Source organism: Barbus barbus, assembly GCF_936440315.1.
Source record: "Barbus barbus genome assembly, chromosome: 46".
NCBI classification, from domain to species: domain Eukaryota; kingdom Metazoa; phylum Chordata; class Actinopteri; order Cypriniformes; family Cyprinidae; genus Barbus; species Barbus barbus.
This window is the reverse complement of record NC_136724.1, coordinates 22,676,924-22,695,314: the sequence shown is the minus strand read 5'-3', so window position 1 is coordinate 22,695,314 and position 18,391 is coordinate 22,676,924. Positions and strand designations below refer to the sequence as shown.

Sequence of the window (18,391 nt, the reverse complement as noted above, 5' to 3'; positions counted from 1 at the left end):
TAATTCTGTCATCATTTAGTCACCCTCAAGTAGTTCCAAACCTGTATGAATTTCTTTGTTCTGCCGAACACAAAGGAAGATATTTTGAAGAAAGTTTGTAACCAGGCTGTTTTGAGGCACCATTGACTTCCATTGTAGGAAAAAAAATACTATGGAATTCAATGGTGCCCCAGAACTGCTCTGTTTCCTACATTCTTCAGAATATCTTCCTTTATCCTGCACTGTGAAATTACACACTATTTTTTTTTTTAACCCCAAATTCAGACAAAAAATCCCCCAAGATTTTCAGATTAAAAAAAAAAAAAAACTAGAAATGTGGAAAAACAATGGTATAATATTGACATTAATTTCTAATTATATTTAAAAAAATATATTAACATTGTAACATTTGTTGTACTGCCTAAGTGTGGTTTGAATAAAAAAGTATTTTTTACTTTTAATATAATACAGTAAAATATTGTACTGAAGTAAGAATACAATATGAAGTGAAATGTCCAGATTTGAAGGGAAAATTAAGGGGGAAAATATAACAAACTAATAATAATAATGATAATAACAATATTGAAATAAAACTAAAATGTCTAGAAGCCATAAGTTTTACAGTAATGTGAATTTCAAGGGAAAATGTGCTTAATTGCCACGGAAAAAAATAATAATATAATTGACACTGTAATAATAATAATAATAATTATTATTATTATTATGATAAAACTGTAATGTTCACAAGTCTTACAGTAATGTGAATTTCAGGGGAAAATGTGTTTAATTGTCATGAAAAAAATTAATAAAACTTAACTTGTAATAATAATAATTATTATTATATCGCGAATAATCGTATCCAAAATAAATGTTTTTGTTTACATAATATGTGCGTACTGTGTATATATATATATATATATACACACACACACACACACACACACACACACACATGCATGTATATTAAGAAAAATATGTTGTTTATATATTAAATATATTTATTTATAATATAAATTATATGAATATAAATATATACATGTAAATATTTTCAAAATATATACTGTATGTGTGTGTCTTTATATATACACACAATAAATATACACAGTACACACACATAAATTATATAAACAAAAACTTATTTCGGATGCAATTAAACGCAATTAATTGTTGCCAGCACTATTATTATTATTATTATTTTATAAAAATTATTATAATATAATTAAAATAAACCTGAAATGTTTAGAAGTCAGAAATATTGTGAATTTTAGGGGAAAATTAGCTTAAACTGCATGACAGATAACTTAATATAATTGAATAAGAAATGAGTCTTACAGTAATATGCATAGGAGGGGAAATGTGCTTAATTGTCATGAAAACAAAAAGTATAATTGAAACTATAATAATAATAATGGTCCCAAAAACAGGCTTAATTTAGCTATTTTAAAACAATGTATTTTTTCTTATAATTCTGGGTGAAATGAGCCGTGTGAAATATTAAGGTGAGATCTGCCGTCTGACTGAATGCATGGAGAGAAACTAGAAGGTAAAGTCCGGTGACAGGAGAGGTACGGCGGACTCCAGGATGGGATGTGAATGCAGCTCATCATGACACGCGTGTGCTTGCGCAAAGCGGCTGTGTTTGCAGTGGGCGGGTCTTGGCTCAGAGAGCAGACGTGTGATTGGCTCAGTAGTTCCACCCAGACCCTCTCAGTGGCTGCGTGTGTGTTCATCATCATCACAGGTCTGAACTCGTCTGTGTGGGTTCATGACGGGACAGTGTATCTATGTGTGTGTGTGTGTGTGTGTGAGCATGTGTCAAAGCGGTCGTGGTCTGTGCAGTCCGTCAGTGTCTGCCGTGAGTTGGGGCGAGTGTGTGGCTTTACTAGACGTCCAGTCTCCCAGAGACGCCTGCGCCGCTTTCCTATGGGCCAGTCTGTGTGTGATGGAGAATCCGGCGTTCCCCTCCAGCTGGGACAGGACCACCAGCACCTGCCTGCAACACATGACAGGAGAAAACGTGTTAATGCATCACGCTGCTGCTCTGATAGTGAAAACATGCGCAGAAAGCACTTTTAAGCAGCACAGGTGAGCAGCAACATTATAATGTATTCAAACATACTTTCTTTGAACAGAAAATCAACATCAAGATACAGTGCAGTGCTCTCACTGAAAAATTAATTCACCCAAGATGGTGGATAACTTGAGAGAAATTAACATTATAAATATACATTTCACTCAGAGACACGAAGTTACAAAATATATGAACTAAATACAGATAATATTATGAATAAATAAGTAATAAAATAACATTATAAAATATATTTATTTATTTATTGCAAACACCAAAGTCAACTGTGTTGAAGAGAAAATGTGCTTAATTGTTATGTATATATGTGACCCTGGAGCACAAAACCAGTCTTGTGTCAATTTTTCGAAATTGAGATTTATACATAGTCTGAAGGTTGAATAAATAAGCTTACATCAGTGTGTGGTTTGTTATGATAGAACAATATTTGGCTGAGATACAACTATTTGAAAATCTGGAATCTGAGGGAGCAAAAAAAATCTAAATATTGAGAAAATCACCTTTAAAGTTGTCCAAATGAAGTTCTTAGCAATGCATATTACTAATCAAAAATTAAGTTATGATATATTAACAGTAGGAAATTTACAAAATATCTTCATGGAACATGATCTTTAATATCCTAATGATTTTTGGCATAAAAGAAAAATCTATAATTTTGACCCATACTATGTATTTTTGGCTATTGCTACAAATATACCCCAGCGACTTAAGACTGCTTTTGTGCGCCAGGGTCACATTTATAAACAAATAATAACAGTAATAATAATAATAATAATAATAACAATAAAAAACGACAATGGTCCTAAAAACAGACTTTTTCTCCCCTTTTTATAAACAATTTATGGTGGATGCTTTGAGAGAAATTTACATACAATTATATTTAATGTTGGAGAAGCATATAAAAAAAATTCCAAAATAATTTCTTTAATAAAATAAATAAATAAAATAAAAAATTATATTGTAGGCCTATTATGTTTTGGCCAAAAATTATTTTAATAAATTAAAATGATTTATGTTAGATGACTTCACTATTTATGATAAATAAATGATTAATAAATAAATAAATGATAAATATATAATAAAAAAAAATCATAAATAATTGTATATTATATATTGTAAATAAATAAATACTTTATTTTAATAGTCTTTAATAATTATTTTAATAAATTAGTTTTCATCATCTTTTTAAATGAATAATTGTGTTTGTTAAAACTGCATAAGCAGCACCGTAAGGGTTGATAAATCATGTGAATGAGAGGAGTGTGATTGAGCTATGAATACTTCAGAGGTGAAACCGTCATGTGGCTCTCGCTGTGAATAAACCTTAAATAAAACAGGACTAACATTCACAATCACACTGCAGGCTTCCATCTGGAGCCGAGACGAGCAAAGCCTCGAGGAATCAGGGAAGTGAGGATGTGTTTACCTGTGCAGCGGCGGCACGCTGTCGATGGTCTTCAGGCTGCCGCGGGTCGACACCACATTGAAGCTGTCAGTACAGTCACATGACACATGGAGGTAGTACTTTGGGTGACGGTTCTCCACGACGACGATAAGCCCCGCCCACCCATGAGTCAGGTAGTAACATGTCATTCCTTCCCGACCCTGATAAACAAAACACCTCATAAAACAGCCTTCCTCGTTGCTTGCTCTTAATTATTATGGACCTTTTTCACATTTCCTTATATATACAGTGCCCTCCATAAGTATTGGAGCAGTAAAGACAAAATTGCTCTGTTGGCTGTGGAGTCAAGACATCTGCAAATACGATTAAAAGATGAATATGAGACAAAACTACATAATGTCATATTTTATTATTAGCCGTTTCAACACATCCATGTTTTACCAAATAAAAAGAACAGCACTTTAAGAGTTCATCCCTCTCATTGATGTGAGCATAAGTATTGGGACAGTTGAACATAAGGCAGATATAAAAGATTAAAAGCTATTATTTAGTTGCAGATCCCTTGCACACAATCACAGCAGTGAGTCTGTGACCCATAGACATCACCAGACTCTTGGTCTCATCCTTTGAAAGACTTTTCCCAGCCTTTAATGCAGCCAATCCCAATTGTTGCTTGTTTTGGAGAGTTTCTGCCTTTACTCTCCTCTCCAGCTGCTGAAATTCATGTTCAATCAGATTTAAATCTGGAGATTGACTTGGGCAAACTAAGACTTTCCATTTCTTTGCTCTTATAAATTCCTTGACTGAACTGGCAGGGTGTTTTGGGTCATTGTCCTGATGCAATATGAAGCACTTCCCAATGAATCTGGTGGCATTTTCTTGAATATTGGTAGGCAAGATGGTTTTGTACCCTTCCAAATTCATTCTGCTACTGTCATCATACATTAAGTCATCAGTAAAGTTGAGAGGGCCTGTTCCAGAGACAGCCATGCATGCCCATGCCATGACACCACCTCCACCATGCTTTACAGATGAGGCTGTATGCTTGGGATCATTTGCAGTTCCCTTTTTTCTCCACATTTTTTCTTTCCCATCACTTAGATAAAGGTTCATCTTTGTCTCATCGGTCCATAAACACAGTTCCAAAACTCTTCTGGCTCACCTTTATGCTTTTTTGCAAACTCTAATCTTGCCTTTCTATTTTTGGTGCTGGTCAGAGGTTTGCATCTTGCTGTGTAGCATCTGTCAGTCCCTACAGGATTTCACGATTTTTCTTGTGTGATTTTTGCAATCAAAATGACTGATTTTGTGATGGTAATTTCCATAAATTTGGGACAAATTTGCGTTTTTTGTTTTTCCTTTTAAACTATGATAATCACATTTACCAAATTATCTCAAGTGAAGTCACCTTTATTTATATAGTGCTTTTAACAACACAGATTGTGTCAAAGCAGCTTTACAGTATCAAATAGGAAAATATGTGTGGTAGTGCAGAAGGACAATAGTACACACTCAATTTTCAGTTAAAGGTATTTCATTATTGAATTCAGTGATGTCATCGTCCAGCTCAATTCAGTTCTAATAGTATTTGTGCAATCAAGTTGACGATATCGCTGGAAATTAAGTGATAAATAGGGCTGCACGATTAATCGCATGCGATTTTGAACCAGCTGGAGTTTATTAAACATGCAGATTATGGATTAGGCCTATGTTAGATTATTCACAAATAACAAACAAAATGCATAAAGCTGGTTTATTTTGGTCTCTTAGTCAATTCTGAAACATTTTAACTTTTAAAACAACCGTAGGGACCCTTTTTCCACCTTAGCTATGTAAACATTAACAAAGAAGTATTGTAGCTGTACATACTGCTTGTAAATCCAATTCATACAGTTGGTATTTTGGTCTCTTAAATTCTGACATATATATATATAAAAAATAGAAGGGGAAACAATTCAATTATTAAACAACACTGCGTCATCAGCGTTGGTATTGTATCAAACTTTACTGATCAGTGTGCACTTAATGCACTTAACATTATATGAAATTCAAGTTCAAATGAAGTTAACAATGTTTTTGACCAGCGAATGCCGGAGGTGGAGTGTTTTGTCTATCATTAGAACACCTGGAACTGTTATCTGAGGCAACGAGTGCATCGCAATATATGCTTTCATCAACTTTTACAGGTTATATAATATTTTATTGTAGCTATATGGGTGCTTAGTTTTTCTTGTTTAATACTCTTGGTCAAAATCTCAAATTAAGCGCTTATGCACAGGATATTTAAAACATACAAAAGCATATTGGCTAGACGGCAAATAACCTACTTCTCCGTTCTTCAAGCACACAAAAGCATTAGCCTTTACAGACATACTGTTTGAGTAAAGAAAACGTTGTACTATTCAAAAATCAATTATTTATTTAACCTTTCATTGCGAAAAAGTGGAGATCTGTTTCCTCCAGGCTGTGTGCTGCACGTCAATCTGAATGGAGGCGGGGTGAAGTTATGAGGTTTCGCTGAGAGATGATCCAATGGCGTTATGAAGCTTTACTGACAAGCTCTTTTTAATGCGTATCATTGGTTAACCCTCTGATTTAAAATAATAATAACGAATTATAATAGAGATATGAAGTTTGGATAATTTTCCACGGCACACCTGACTGGGCTAGGGTATGGTAACTGCCACACTCTGGCATACGGAAACGCTGCCCCTGCTCATGCAGTATATCGGGATATTGCTTAGCTCGGTCCATGGCACTGATGTGAGGAGGCAGGTGACACAAATTTGCTGCCATTATTTCTTGACAGACCGCTCACATACACCGACGTCATCAAATGAACAACATCTGAATCTACGTAACGTAAAATAATTCAGTTAGATGATTATAATTTTGTGTTATGTGAGGGAGGTCTTTTATTTATTTTTTGCGATTATTTTGCGGTTAAATGACAAATTGCAGGATCACAAAAAAATGCGACATTGTTTACTTTGCATTGTATTCAGCGATCGCGGAAACGCGAAAAACTGAAAGGACTGATCTGTAATTCTGTGTCAAAGTCTCCTGAGGACAGTAAACTGTCAGAGCATCACCCCAGCTTTCTGGAAGTTGTTGATTTTACAAACACGTCTTTTAGGGTTCATTTTCACAGCTTTTATGATTTGTCTGTCATCAACTACTGTTGTTTTCTCAGCTGATCAGGTCGTTGTTGGTTGCTCGTGTCGCTGGTGGTTTCCAAACTCTTGATTTCTCCATGCCCTTTGTTTTTGCTAGAGCTCTAACTGACTTCCTCTTTTCTTTTAGCATCCAAATTGCTTGCTTTTCTCTCAAAGTCAGCTCCCTCATCTTCATCCTGGTTTGTGTGTGTCATCATCGAATGCAAGATTCAGGACACAGAAGTAATGGATATAACTGATACGACACATTCCCTGCTTTTAATATCTGAAGAATTAATGCAACAGGTCACAGCTGATCACTTAGAAAGACCTGTGAGGCAACTGCTCCAATACTTATGCTCTCATCAGATAGAGGGATGAACTCTAAAAGTGCTGAACTTCTTAGCTGGTAAAACATGTATGTGTTGAAACGGCTAATAATAAAATGTGATATTCTGTAGTTTTGTCTCATATTCATCTTTTAACCATATTTGTAAATGTCTTGACTCCACAGCCAACAGAGAAATCTTTACTGTTCCAATACTTATGGAGGGCACTATAAAAATATAAAAAAAACAATGCTGATGACAATTTATATATATATATATATATATATATATATATATATATATATATATATATATATATACACATATATATATATATATATATATATATATACACACATATATATATATATATATATATATATATATATATATATATATATATATACACACATATATATATATATATATATATATACACACATACACACTGCCCTCCAAAAGTTTGGAAACGCCCTAGAAAAGTGGGGTTTTGAACAATATTGGCATGAATCCTTTTTAATTTGTGATAATTTTGCACTGATAAGGGACAACACAAACTATGAAAACATATTTTATTACATAAACAGTTTATACATAGAAAAAACTAAAATTTTCGATTAATCAATATATATATATATAAATAAATGCATAACAACATGCATAATAGGAATTATTACATTATTCCTATTATAATTTTTTTTTAAAATGACACAAAATCTCAAATTACATAAAAATGATATGCATATATAAGGTTAACTAATTTTCCCATCATATAACGGCTTTATTCTGCTTAGTCTAATTTAATAAAATTCCTCACAAACAATTCATTTTTTAAAGGACCAATTCTCAGCATTAACAAGTTATTTATTAGTATGCACATTACTAGCATATTGGCTGTTTATTAGGCACATATTAATGCCTTATTCTGCATGACCATATGAGCGAACGTGTTCCAAAAACTAAAGTGTTAGCAATTTACATATTTATCTTCATGCATTGGAGAAACGATAGTGAAAGTTCTCCATGCGTTAGTACCTCATGTCTCTCTCCCTTGTTCTCCGTCAGCAGGATGATGGCGTCGGCGAGTGTGGTGGATGTGGCCTCCACCTGCTCCACCATCACCTGTCTGGAGCTGTAGATGGCCAAGATGTACCCTGGGAAATCCTGACTGGGTCTGCGGGCGTTGGTGGGGCTGGACACTGCAAAAACACACACATTCAAAATCTCACTCCTGGGGCCTGTACCATGATGGTGTCTGAACAAAATCAGGGTTACAGGATTAGTTTTGAGTAGTGCTGTCAAACAATTAATCGCGATTAATCACATCCAAAATAAAAGGTTTTGTTTACATTATATATGTATGTGTACTAATATATATATATATATATATATAAAATAAATAACATAGTACACATACATATATACATACATTGTGAACTGTGATTCACTTCTCCCAAGTCAGCGCAATTCACTACCAAACATTAAAAGACTAAAAAGTATGAGGAGTTTCAACACATTTACACAGCAAGATGAACTGATATCCAAGAGGACAACTTAAAGAAAACATATTGCTATAGTGAAAGTAAATTTATGAAGCTAGTTTATAGAGTTGATCATATTTATAGGTATAAAACATTTTTAGAAATCTAAGCTCACATCATGTTTAAAGCTTTATCTATTGATTCTAAAAATTATTTACACTGCATATTATCTATATATTTAAATTAATTAAAAATAAAAGCTTAATTACTATTAAACTATTATAAACTGGCTCGTGTAATAATTAAGGTTATAATAATTAGATAAATCATGTAAAATAATTATAATAAATAATAATCTCTAAAAGTCACACCTTTTCATCTTTAAATTAAAAGGCACTACCTAGTAAAACATTTTTAGAGCAAGAGAAACTGGGGGAGTGACTTGTGTCAGAGATGTGTCACTTTGCTCGAAGCTGATTGGTCAAATTTCAGTTTGAGATCTCTAAACCAGATCATAACCTGCCCTGGAGCACGTTAGCTGTGGAGCGTAAGTTACTGTGGCGATGAGTTGACAGAAACTAAAGTGAAACTTCCCTGGCTAGCCAGCTAAACCGGCTTCATGGAACAGGCCCCTGCTGAAGGGCTTTCACAATGAACACGAAAATTCGGCACAATGACACTTTTGAATTGAAACAATAGATCCCTATGGGGCTATTCATACCAGGCGCGAAAAATCAAAGATTTTTCTTTCATCCTGCGTGTCGAATTTTTCCCAATTGCTCTGTGATTTAACAAGCCGTCCAATCAGATTTGAGCTTATATCATGTACGTACAATTGCACAAAAAGGTTTGAAAACCAGTGTTTTCAACAAACACCGAAGAACAGTATTCCGAGAGTGGATGCCGAGGTCTTGTTATTGTTGGTTTCTGAGAACAGATTTAGGTAACACTTTTAGGTCACTATTAACTACGACTTTTCCCTCAATAAATTCCTAATTTGCTGCTTATTAATAGTTGGCAAGGCAGTTGTTAAGTTTAATTATTGGGTAGGATTAGGGATGTAGAGTAAGGCATTAATATGGCAATAATATTAATATAATAATTTAATGCTGTATATTGAGCAGTGGACGATGTTAAATCCATATACCAGATACATATTTGATGAAAAATGCATTGTTGGTTGGCGTCACCTAGCGTGCAGGTGTGAATTAGGCTATCAATCGTTTTGTGCTCCGTGTGAAAGAAATGTTCGTCAGGGATTCGCCTCACTTTTTCGCATCGCACTCAGCGTGAAACGGCCTTTACTCTCCAGAGTGTTTGTGTACCTGGTGTTGAAGCGCCGGTCAGGTCCATCTGCCAGTGATTAAAGGCACAGCAGACGACAGCGTACTCTCCCGGCTCCAGCATCACGTCACATCCTACAAACTTCTTCACCGTGCGCTTGCTATGCGCCAGCAGACGTCCCAGGACCAGCTTATTCCCGTTCCCAAACGAGGCCCGGAAGACCATGATGCACAGATCCAATAGGTGACTGTCGGCCGTGTCTGAACGCCTGGAGGAGAGACACAAAGCTTATGTTGTTGTTGTTTTAGGATTAATATTTCATGTCTCATTCTTTATTTATTTGGCTGTTATTTACCTGCTGCCCTCCTGGAAGAGGGCAAACTCCAGCGCGGTTCTCTCCAGGACCGTGAGGGCGGTGACGGTCACCGGTTTATTCGCCCGGCAAGGGAAGCAGCCCTGCAGACGAACTTCCTGCCAATCAGAATGAATCTTGCAGATATCGACCGAATCAAAGTACCTGCACACATAAGATACAATCACCACAAATTAAATAACAGGGTTTTGTGCTCTAGTTATTTAACTAGATCTAATGATAGACTGATATGCTGCTCTGGTGGATGATTGTGTATTTTGGCCAATTAGTGCATCAGCTGATAACAATACCTTATTGGAATTAAATTCATTTTAAATAAATATAATTATTTTGTCCATTTAATTTACAATCATTAAAGAACATGTATAAAATGTTTATAAAATTTAACAATTGTTAAAATAATTATTTAATCATAAATATGCAAATAATATATATATTTAACATACACACACACACACACACACACACACACACACATATACATATACATATACATATATATATATATATATATATATATATATATATGTGTGTTAAATATCTTTAAATATAGCATATGAAATCTACATAAATTTGAAAACAATATTAAAAATGTATATCATACTAAAGTAACTGAATTGTAATATAATATCTGTACCAAATATGGTGTAAAATAAGTAATTATTATTTAATTTATGTAGATTGTTTTTATTAAATGTATTATACAAAATTTATATTTTTTAACATTTGTAATAAATACGATGTAAAATAAGTATTTTTTAATTTTCAAATGTATGTAGATCTAATTTGCCATCATTAAATATGCAAAATTAAAAAGTAAACAATATTTTCAATAAATATCATGTAAAAAGTCTTTCAAATTTAAAGCAGGTCTCATGTCATCATTAAATAATGTTTAGATCGCACTTGCCATCAGTAAATGTATATAAATTAATGAGAGTTTACTAATATTGTTAATAAATATGGTGTCCTAATTTTTTATGAGTTTATGTAGACCACATTTGCCATCATTAATGCGTAGAATTAAAAAAAAAGACGACAAACAAAACATACATACATACATACATACACACACACACACAGACGTGTGTATATATATATATATATATATATATATATATGTGTGTGTGCGTGTGTGTATGTGCATATATTTATATGCACTATATACATAAGAAAATATAATACAAATACACAGGCCAGCCGCCTCCAGCACACTTACATCACTTCTGAACACTAATGAGGTGCTCTTTCTTTATTTATGGAAAGCTCTGATGAAGCTCATCTCAGATTAAAGGTCAAGTTAACACAGATGAAGCACTTAATGACTCACTTAATGAAGTCTCCGTATTCCATCCAGAACACGCCTTCACTGCTGCCGTGAGCCATGAGCTCGTGACGCAGGTGCTGAGGCCAATCGGCCCACTCGTCTGACCACGAGCCGTTCCAGGAGAACCGGCCCCAGGGGTTCCTCAAACGCAGCAGCCTGAACACAAAACGAGAAGTGCTCCAGATTTACAGCTCTGTCCTGCTTTACAGATACGGGAGTGACTGTATCGTTATCATTCTTTCATGATGAGTGCATGCGTCGCTCGCGATATAAAAACAACTCACTTCCTTGTGCATGCTATTGCATGACCTCAGAAAACCTGTATGGACTACTTTTTTGTTCTCATGCATAACAGCATGAATTATTTTCATTATATGCAAAGCAGTAGGAGTGTAACGGTACACAAAATGAAAAAAGTTTGATTTTGAAGTCATGGTTCGGTACGTTTTCAGGAACAGCAACTAAATGCTGCTTATTTTTTTACTTTTTCATTAAACTGTGGTTTACTGTACAAATTCTGGATCGGTCGAATTCAATTAAAAAAAATTCAATTAAAATAATAATAATAATAATAATAAAAAAATCTCTATAGCTAATGCTGTAAATTACATAGGAGCCATATTACTAGCATAATACTAGAATATTAAACATTACAATTAACAAAGTAAACCAAAGTATTAAATTCAATTGCCATTTATTTTTAGATATAATATTCAAAACTGAAATAATTCTTTTTTTATACAAACGTAAATTGTATATAAAGGCAGTTTTTACATTAAATTAAATCTAATTATAAATTTGTTTCTCCAATTTGTTGTTGAAATGCAATCATAACTTTTTTGTCATGACAGATTTATTTAAAAATACATTAAGACATCACTAACGGGTTAAATAAATATAATTAATATACAGGCTAAATGCTCTTTTCTAGACTTCATTATTTTAGCAAACAAATGAGTTGTGGACACTGATGACTCGCCTGAGGTAAATGTAATGCTATTTTGTTTACAAGTTGATTTATTGAGGTGTTTCGGCAGTTGAAACACTAAATGAGTGACTTATTTCATGTTTACTTCGTGCTGTAACTAGTAGAAAAAGAAAGGGATGATCGCGATTATACAGCGATCTGCCACGACACATCAAAAAGCAACGAAACACCATTTATAGCTTGAATTTCCTCATAAAACTGACAGAATATGAAAGATGAGATTTTGTTTCTAATCGAAAGTAAACGTAAAGCTTATTACAATTACTGGACGGGAGGTGCGCTATATAATGTCTAATGAAGTTTTATTCACTGAAACTGCACAGACTAAATAATCAATCTTTTAATTTAAGAATTGATATTGTTTTATTGAATTGAAATTTATTGAAATTAACTTCGGCATATACAGTGGTTAAAACACTGCTTACCGAATCAAAAAGACTCATATTGAACATTTTTAGTGTGAATAGGTGTACAGTTATGCCTCTACAAAATATTGTGCTATATATAATCTTTTGTGTCGTATGGGTTACCAAACCCTTATTTGACAGTATGCATGTTGTGAACGTGTCTGACCTGTAGCCCTGAACATCCCTGACGTCCAGTATGGAGTAGGCGTGTCGTGGGCGGAGCCCCAGAGATTCATATACAGCATCATCCACCTTCATGTTACCGCCTCCACAGGACGCCCCCATCAGAAAGCTGAGACACACAGAGAACGATCACAAACTCAAACATCATAACTCACTTCACAATTACACTACTATAGAACAGTGATTTTTTTAGTATCTTTGATACTTTATTACAATTTTGGATTAGTTTAAATACAGTACATTAGCAATTCAATTTTAGTTACATTTTTAGTATTTTGTTGTGTGTTTTTGGTCATTTTTTAAATATGCCTTTATAGTTTTTATTACATTTTAATGCAGTTGTAGTTATTTTAGTTGTACTAAATAAAAATGAGAAGTACATTTTGAAAAATAAAATACTTAATATTTTATTTAATTTTATTTCAGCTATAAAAAATTGATTTAATGATTTTTTTTTTAATGATTTTAGTTAACTATAATACATATATACCCTGTTATATAAATACCATATGAATATTTAAATTAACAAATAACTTTATAGCACATACAACTCATAGTTTCAAAAACAAATAATATAACATCACACCAGAAACACAAATAAACAGATGGACAGAAAATTAATAAACATAAATATTTTAGTTTATATTAGTTTAAATATAGTAATTACTTCATATAATATATTCATGATTAAATAATGGTTGAAAATATCCAACAGTGTGTCTTTTGCAATATAATTTGCATTATTCTGCTGATACTGTATGTATAACTAATGTTAGTATGTGGACATTAATTGTCCTGTAATTACCAAGAAATGGCCCAGAAATACTATTTATCCAAAATTTATCAGAATTTATCCAATCTTTCAAGTCATTTATTGGCTTTTTGCCTTTATTATAAAGGACAAAAGACGCCTTGCCATCTTATAATAAGCCTTGAAGTCAGCGAGTCCAGAGCACAGTGAATAAATTAAGGGCTCAATATACAGGACAATTAGTCTAATAATCTGGAGTGTGTCGCCGTACCCTGCCTCTTTGGAGCTGAGCATTTTGGCCCATATGAGGTCCGTGTCGATCGGCTCTTCACGAGGGTTGGTTGAGCTGACCTGCAGCATCAGACTTTCACAGGGGGCGCCAGTGAGCGTCGCCAAACCCTCGATGGCACGACCGGCCTGCAGCGCAAAATACGAGCCGTGCAGCTTCGCCAGAGCCTTTTCTATCAGCGCGACCCACAGCTGCCTCCGCTGAGCCTGTCCCAGAAAAAAACACAGATTCAAATCTCAAGCCATTAGCAGGAAGTAAAGCAGCCAACAGGGATGTAACATCTGCAATAAAAAAAATGGTTTTCAAAAATACAATTTAGAATTGCCTATATACACTACTTTGTGATACAAAGCTTTTGTAAACATAAATATTTAAATATAATTTTATTCAATATAATTATGTTCCATACATTTAATCATAACACTTTAATATAATAATAGAATATAAAATGTATACATTTATACTCAGTAATAATAATATTTCAAATTAAAATGAAAGTTAATTCATTTAAAATATTTACAGTGTTTAAAACCCTTTTCACTAACTTTTTAAATACTTTCAGTAACGGTCTAAAATATTTGCATACATAATCATTCATAACTGCATACATAATTATTTTTATTAATTTTATTACATCATTATTTTACAATTAACTTATTTTATCATTTATCACTGCACTACATATTGTTTAGGAGGTAAAAATGTGCAATTCTTTCAGTTAAAGTTTTAAGTAAGTAAAAAAAATATTTTTTGGTAGTTAATTATTATACATACATATCCGGTTATACAAATACCATATGAATATTCAAATGAACAAATAACACACTTTATAGCACATATAATTCAAAATACAACAATTTAATCTTGTTTACTTATTTTTCTCATGTGGATTCATTTGAGATTTTTTTTATTAATTTTTAAGTTTAATTTTTTTTTTATAAATATGGTGTAAAATATGTATTTATTTTTCAGATAAATGTACATCTGATTACAATATGTATGTATCAAAACTATTTGCTGTTACAATTAATTTATCGCCACCTCTGGTTGTTTAGTAGGTAAAAAAAAAAAGTGCAATTATTTACTTGTGATGACAATATTTGAAACTGCTCAGTAATGGGAGTCATCTCAAATCATCATGATCAGTCTATTAATTGCATGCACTTATTAAATCAGTCCTAATAAACAAACTCAAGCACAGCAACACAAACCTGTGAGAAGAGCAGGAATCCGTATTCGTCGCAGGGCAGCATGTCATCCACCAGAACCGTCGTCCACGTCCCGTCTTTACAGAGCCGCACCTGATACGCTCCCTCCTGGCACATAGTTCTGGTGATCATCACACGCTCCACCAACTCAGGCCGCTCCGCTAGCACCGCCAGAGCGCTTAAAAACCTGTGAAGCACATCAGCGCGAGTGTGGTTTGATAAGAGCGACACACTGCCAATATTTCACTCCTACATCACTAAACTAATCTGGGGCTGAAATGATAGTGTGCACAACTAAACTGGACGCCACCTGAGGTCATGTGACAAAAAATATAAAAAAAAGTTACTTTTAAAAATAATCCATTACAATATTGCGGTACTCCATAAAAAAGTAACTAATTGTAAATAATACTTAGTTACATTTGATGGGAAGTAATGCGCTACGTTACTTTTGTGTTACTTTTTGTCACCTGAGCTGAGCTTGCTTATTTATTTTTAATAATAAAAAACCCAAAAGTTGTATTTTTGGCAACTGTAAAGGCCCTATTTGTTACTTGAAAAAAGTAATTACATAACTTGTGTTACTTGTAATGCATTTCCTCCAACACTGTACATACAATTTTATTAAATGTTACCCTGGCTGTGAAAAGTACTTTTTTGGTGATTTATTTGGTTTTCTACATAAAATCATAATTCATAAGGTAAAGAACATTCTGTGAAAATGTAACTGTGATATCTTTAATACTGCCTGAGTAAGAACGTGTCAAAGATTGAAATCATAGTGAAATTAATGGTTGAAATCAAAATTTGATGCTTGTCATCTCAAGTAGATTTTGAGACTTTAGCCTGGATTTCACAGAGAGGGTCACAAATAGTACACAGTATACAGCATATACTGAGCTGTGTGCAGTGAACTACTACTCCATTTTTAAACACAGCCATAGAAAGCTGCGCTTCTCTTACCAGCAGTTTCCCAGAAGGCCTTGCAGTATATCTGAGGGGCGTGGCGTCCTGAACACAGACCACTTCACGCCACGATCCTTAAAGTTATTGCAGTTAATCTCGTGAGGGCGGAGCCACTTTTTGATTCGCTGCTGGACGCTGTCGTTCTCGGGGAACCCGACCGAACGTGGACCGGGAGGGAAACTGTCATCCACGAAGTTCACTGCATTCTACAACAAACACAAGAATTTAGTAAGATAGTCAGACACAAATAAACCAGCATTAGCCATTATTAAATAATGTGTATTTTAAACAGTTTTTAAAACTTGAAATATATTTTGAATAAAAATGCTGTAAAATATGTATGTAGATGTCATTTGCTATCATTAAAATGTATATAAAATTAATTACAATTTTAATATAACATTTTTAATGAATACAGTGTAAAATAAGTATGTTTTTCACCTTTATATAGATATCATGTCACCATTAAATACTATGTATAAACTACAGTCTTATACAATATATTTACTAAATATCATGTTATGATATTTTAATTTGTGTGTGTAGATAGATAGTTTTTTTATTTATGTATTAAGAAATAACATGCACATGTATATATTAAATGAATGACAAATTACAATTTTACTATATTTTTTATAAATAAATAAAACTTAACACTTATGTAGATCTCATTTGCCACACACATAATACATATAATGCACACACATACATATGGATAATATAGAATGAATGATTAAAAAATGTAATCTATGTAGATATAATTTTTCATCATTAAATAATATAAAATTAATTAATTTTACTACTACTACTATTAATATTAATGACAACATTTTTAATAAATAGGGTAATTTTTTCCCTAAGATCTCATTTGCATCATTAAATAATATGCATATAAATGTATACGTACATGAAAGAAGTAATTGTTCATTTTCACCTTATTCACATTAAAAATACACAAACTTAAACATCAACTTCTGTTGACTTTGCTATTGTGTACATCTTTACAGAGGCGACATGTTGTGCATCATATGAAGGCGCAGTGAAACATGTAAAGTTGCAGTAAAGCAGTCCAGAAGCTTCTGGAGCGAAACTGCAGCAGATATTCTGCAGGAACAATAAAGCTTCAAACATACAGTATATTCTCACGGGCGGCAGCAGCTCTCACCGCACCTGATTTTTTTTTCTTGCAGAAAACATGTGTATGCTGGAGAAATAGGGGTCATTTTGACTCTGGGGAGTCGTTTAATTGCTGCTGCAACCGTTTCTAAAAATACGTCTCCCAGGTTGCGAGCGCAGACGGACGCAGATCGAAGGGATTGCTGGGAAAACGCGGCGCAACTGTGTTAATGTGTGTTTGAGATGTCTGAAATCCCATTTGCAAAGAATATTTAAGATATAACATGCAGAAAACGATATGTTTTAATAGCTTCTAAACTTAATTTGTGATGCATCATCTTTAATTATGCAACATTTCTGAAGTGAGCACATCTGGGTCAAATCACAGCTGCGCTTAGACCTGAAATTAATATTCAGCCTGGCTGATCTGATCACAAGTAAACAGGCTAGAACGTTCTCAGATCAGATCACTCAGAGCATCTTCAGGGACGCTTACGGACACATCACATTTACAGTGCAAACACTAACGCATCCTGATGTGCCCTAAAAACACAGAAGGTATATATATTTATGTATATCTCATTTGTCTCATGTATACTCTATAACGGAAAATTAACTACAATATTTTTTATAAATATCATGTAATAATATTTTAATTCACGTAGAGCTCATATGCTATTCTTAAAGACCATGTATAATTTACAATTAATTATTATTTTTATTTATTTACCGGTATGTAGTTTTCTCCACTATTAAATATAATATAAATATCTATAATATACAATTCATTTTAGATCTCATTAGCCATTATTAATTATGTACACAACATAAAATGAGCTAAAATCTGAATACTTTTTAAAAATAATATGTAAAATAATTCTTTAGTTGTTTTTGTTTAAAAATGTATCTTATACCATCATTAAATAATAATATGCACACATTCACATAGGAAGTAATTGTGCATTTTATTCAAAGCATCTAGACTTGGATAATCATGGTTTAAGATGCTCCCTTAACTAGACAAATATATTTAGCCATTAACAAGATACTAACAAGTAATTATG

At 33.2% G+C, this 18,391-nt stretch overlaps 1 protein-coding gene and 2 gene segments (V, D, J or C); 1 reads left to right on the top strand and 2 right to left on the bottom strand.

The window, feature by feature from the left end:
* Positions 1 to 18,391, bottom strand: part of LOC306864845 (Ig kappa chain V-III region MOPC 63-like) — a 684,433-nt gene that overhangs the window by 267,852 nt on the left and 398,190 nt on the right.
* The window catches only part of LOC306864846 (Ig kappa chain V region K29-213-like), a 764,502-nt gene that overhangs the window by 349,884 nt on the left and 396,227 nt on the right, over positions 1 to 18,391 (top strand).
* LOC306864822 (calpain-15-like) overlaps positions 1,669 to 18,391 on the bottom strand; it is a 32,039-nt gene continuing 15,316 nt past the window's right edge. Inside the window, exons 3-12 of the mRNA XM_079409078.1 lie at positions 16,209 to 16,417; positions 15,249 to 15,432; positions 14,020 to 14,243; positions 12,981 to 13,106; positions 11,423 to 11,575; positions 10,075 to 10,236; positions 9,761 to 9,987; positions 7,990 to 8,153; positions 3,492 to 3,670; positions 1,669 to 1,972 (exon numbers count right to left, since the gene is read on the bottom strand). Coding sequence (XP_079265204.1) covers positions 1,795 to 1,972; positions 3,492 to 3,670; positions 7,990 to 8,153; positions 9,761 to 9,987; positions 10,075 to 10,236; positions 11,423 to 11,575; positions 12,981 to 13,106; positions 14,020 to 14,243; positions 15,249 to 15,432; positions 16,209 to 16,417 — 1,806 coding nt within the window. The 3' untranslated portion in view covers positions 1,669 to 1,794. The remainder of the gene's footprint in view (positions 1,973 to 3,491; positions 3,671 to 7,989; positions 8,154 to 9,760; positions 9,988 to 10,074; positions 10,237 to 11,422; positions 11,576 to 12,980; positions 13,107 to 14,019; positions 14,244 to 15,248; positions 15,433 to 16,208; positions 16,418 to 18,391) is intronic.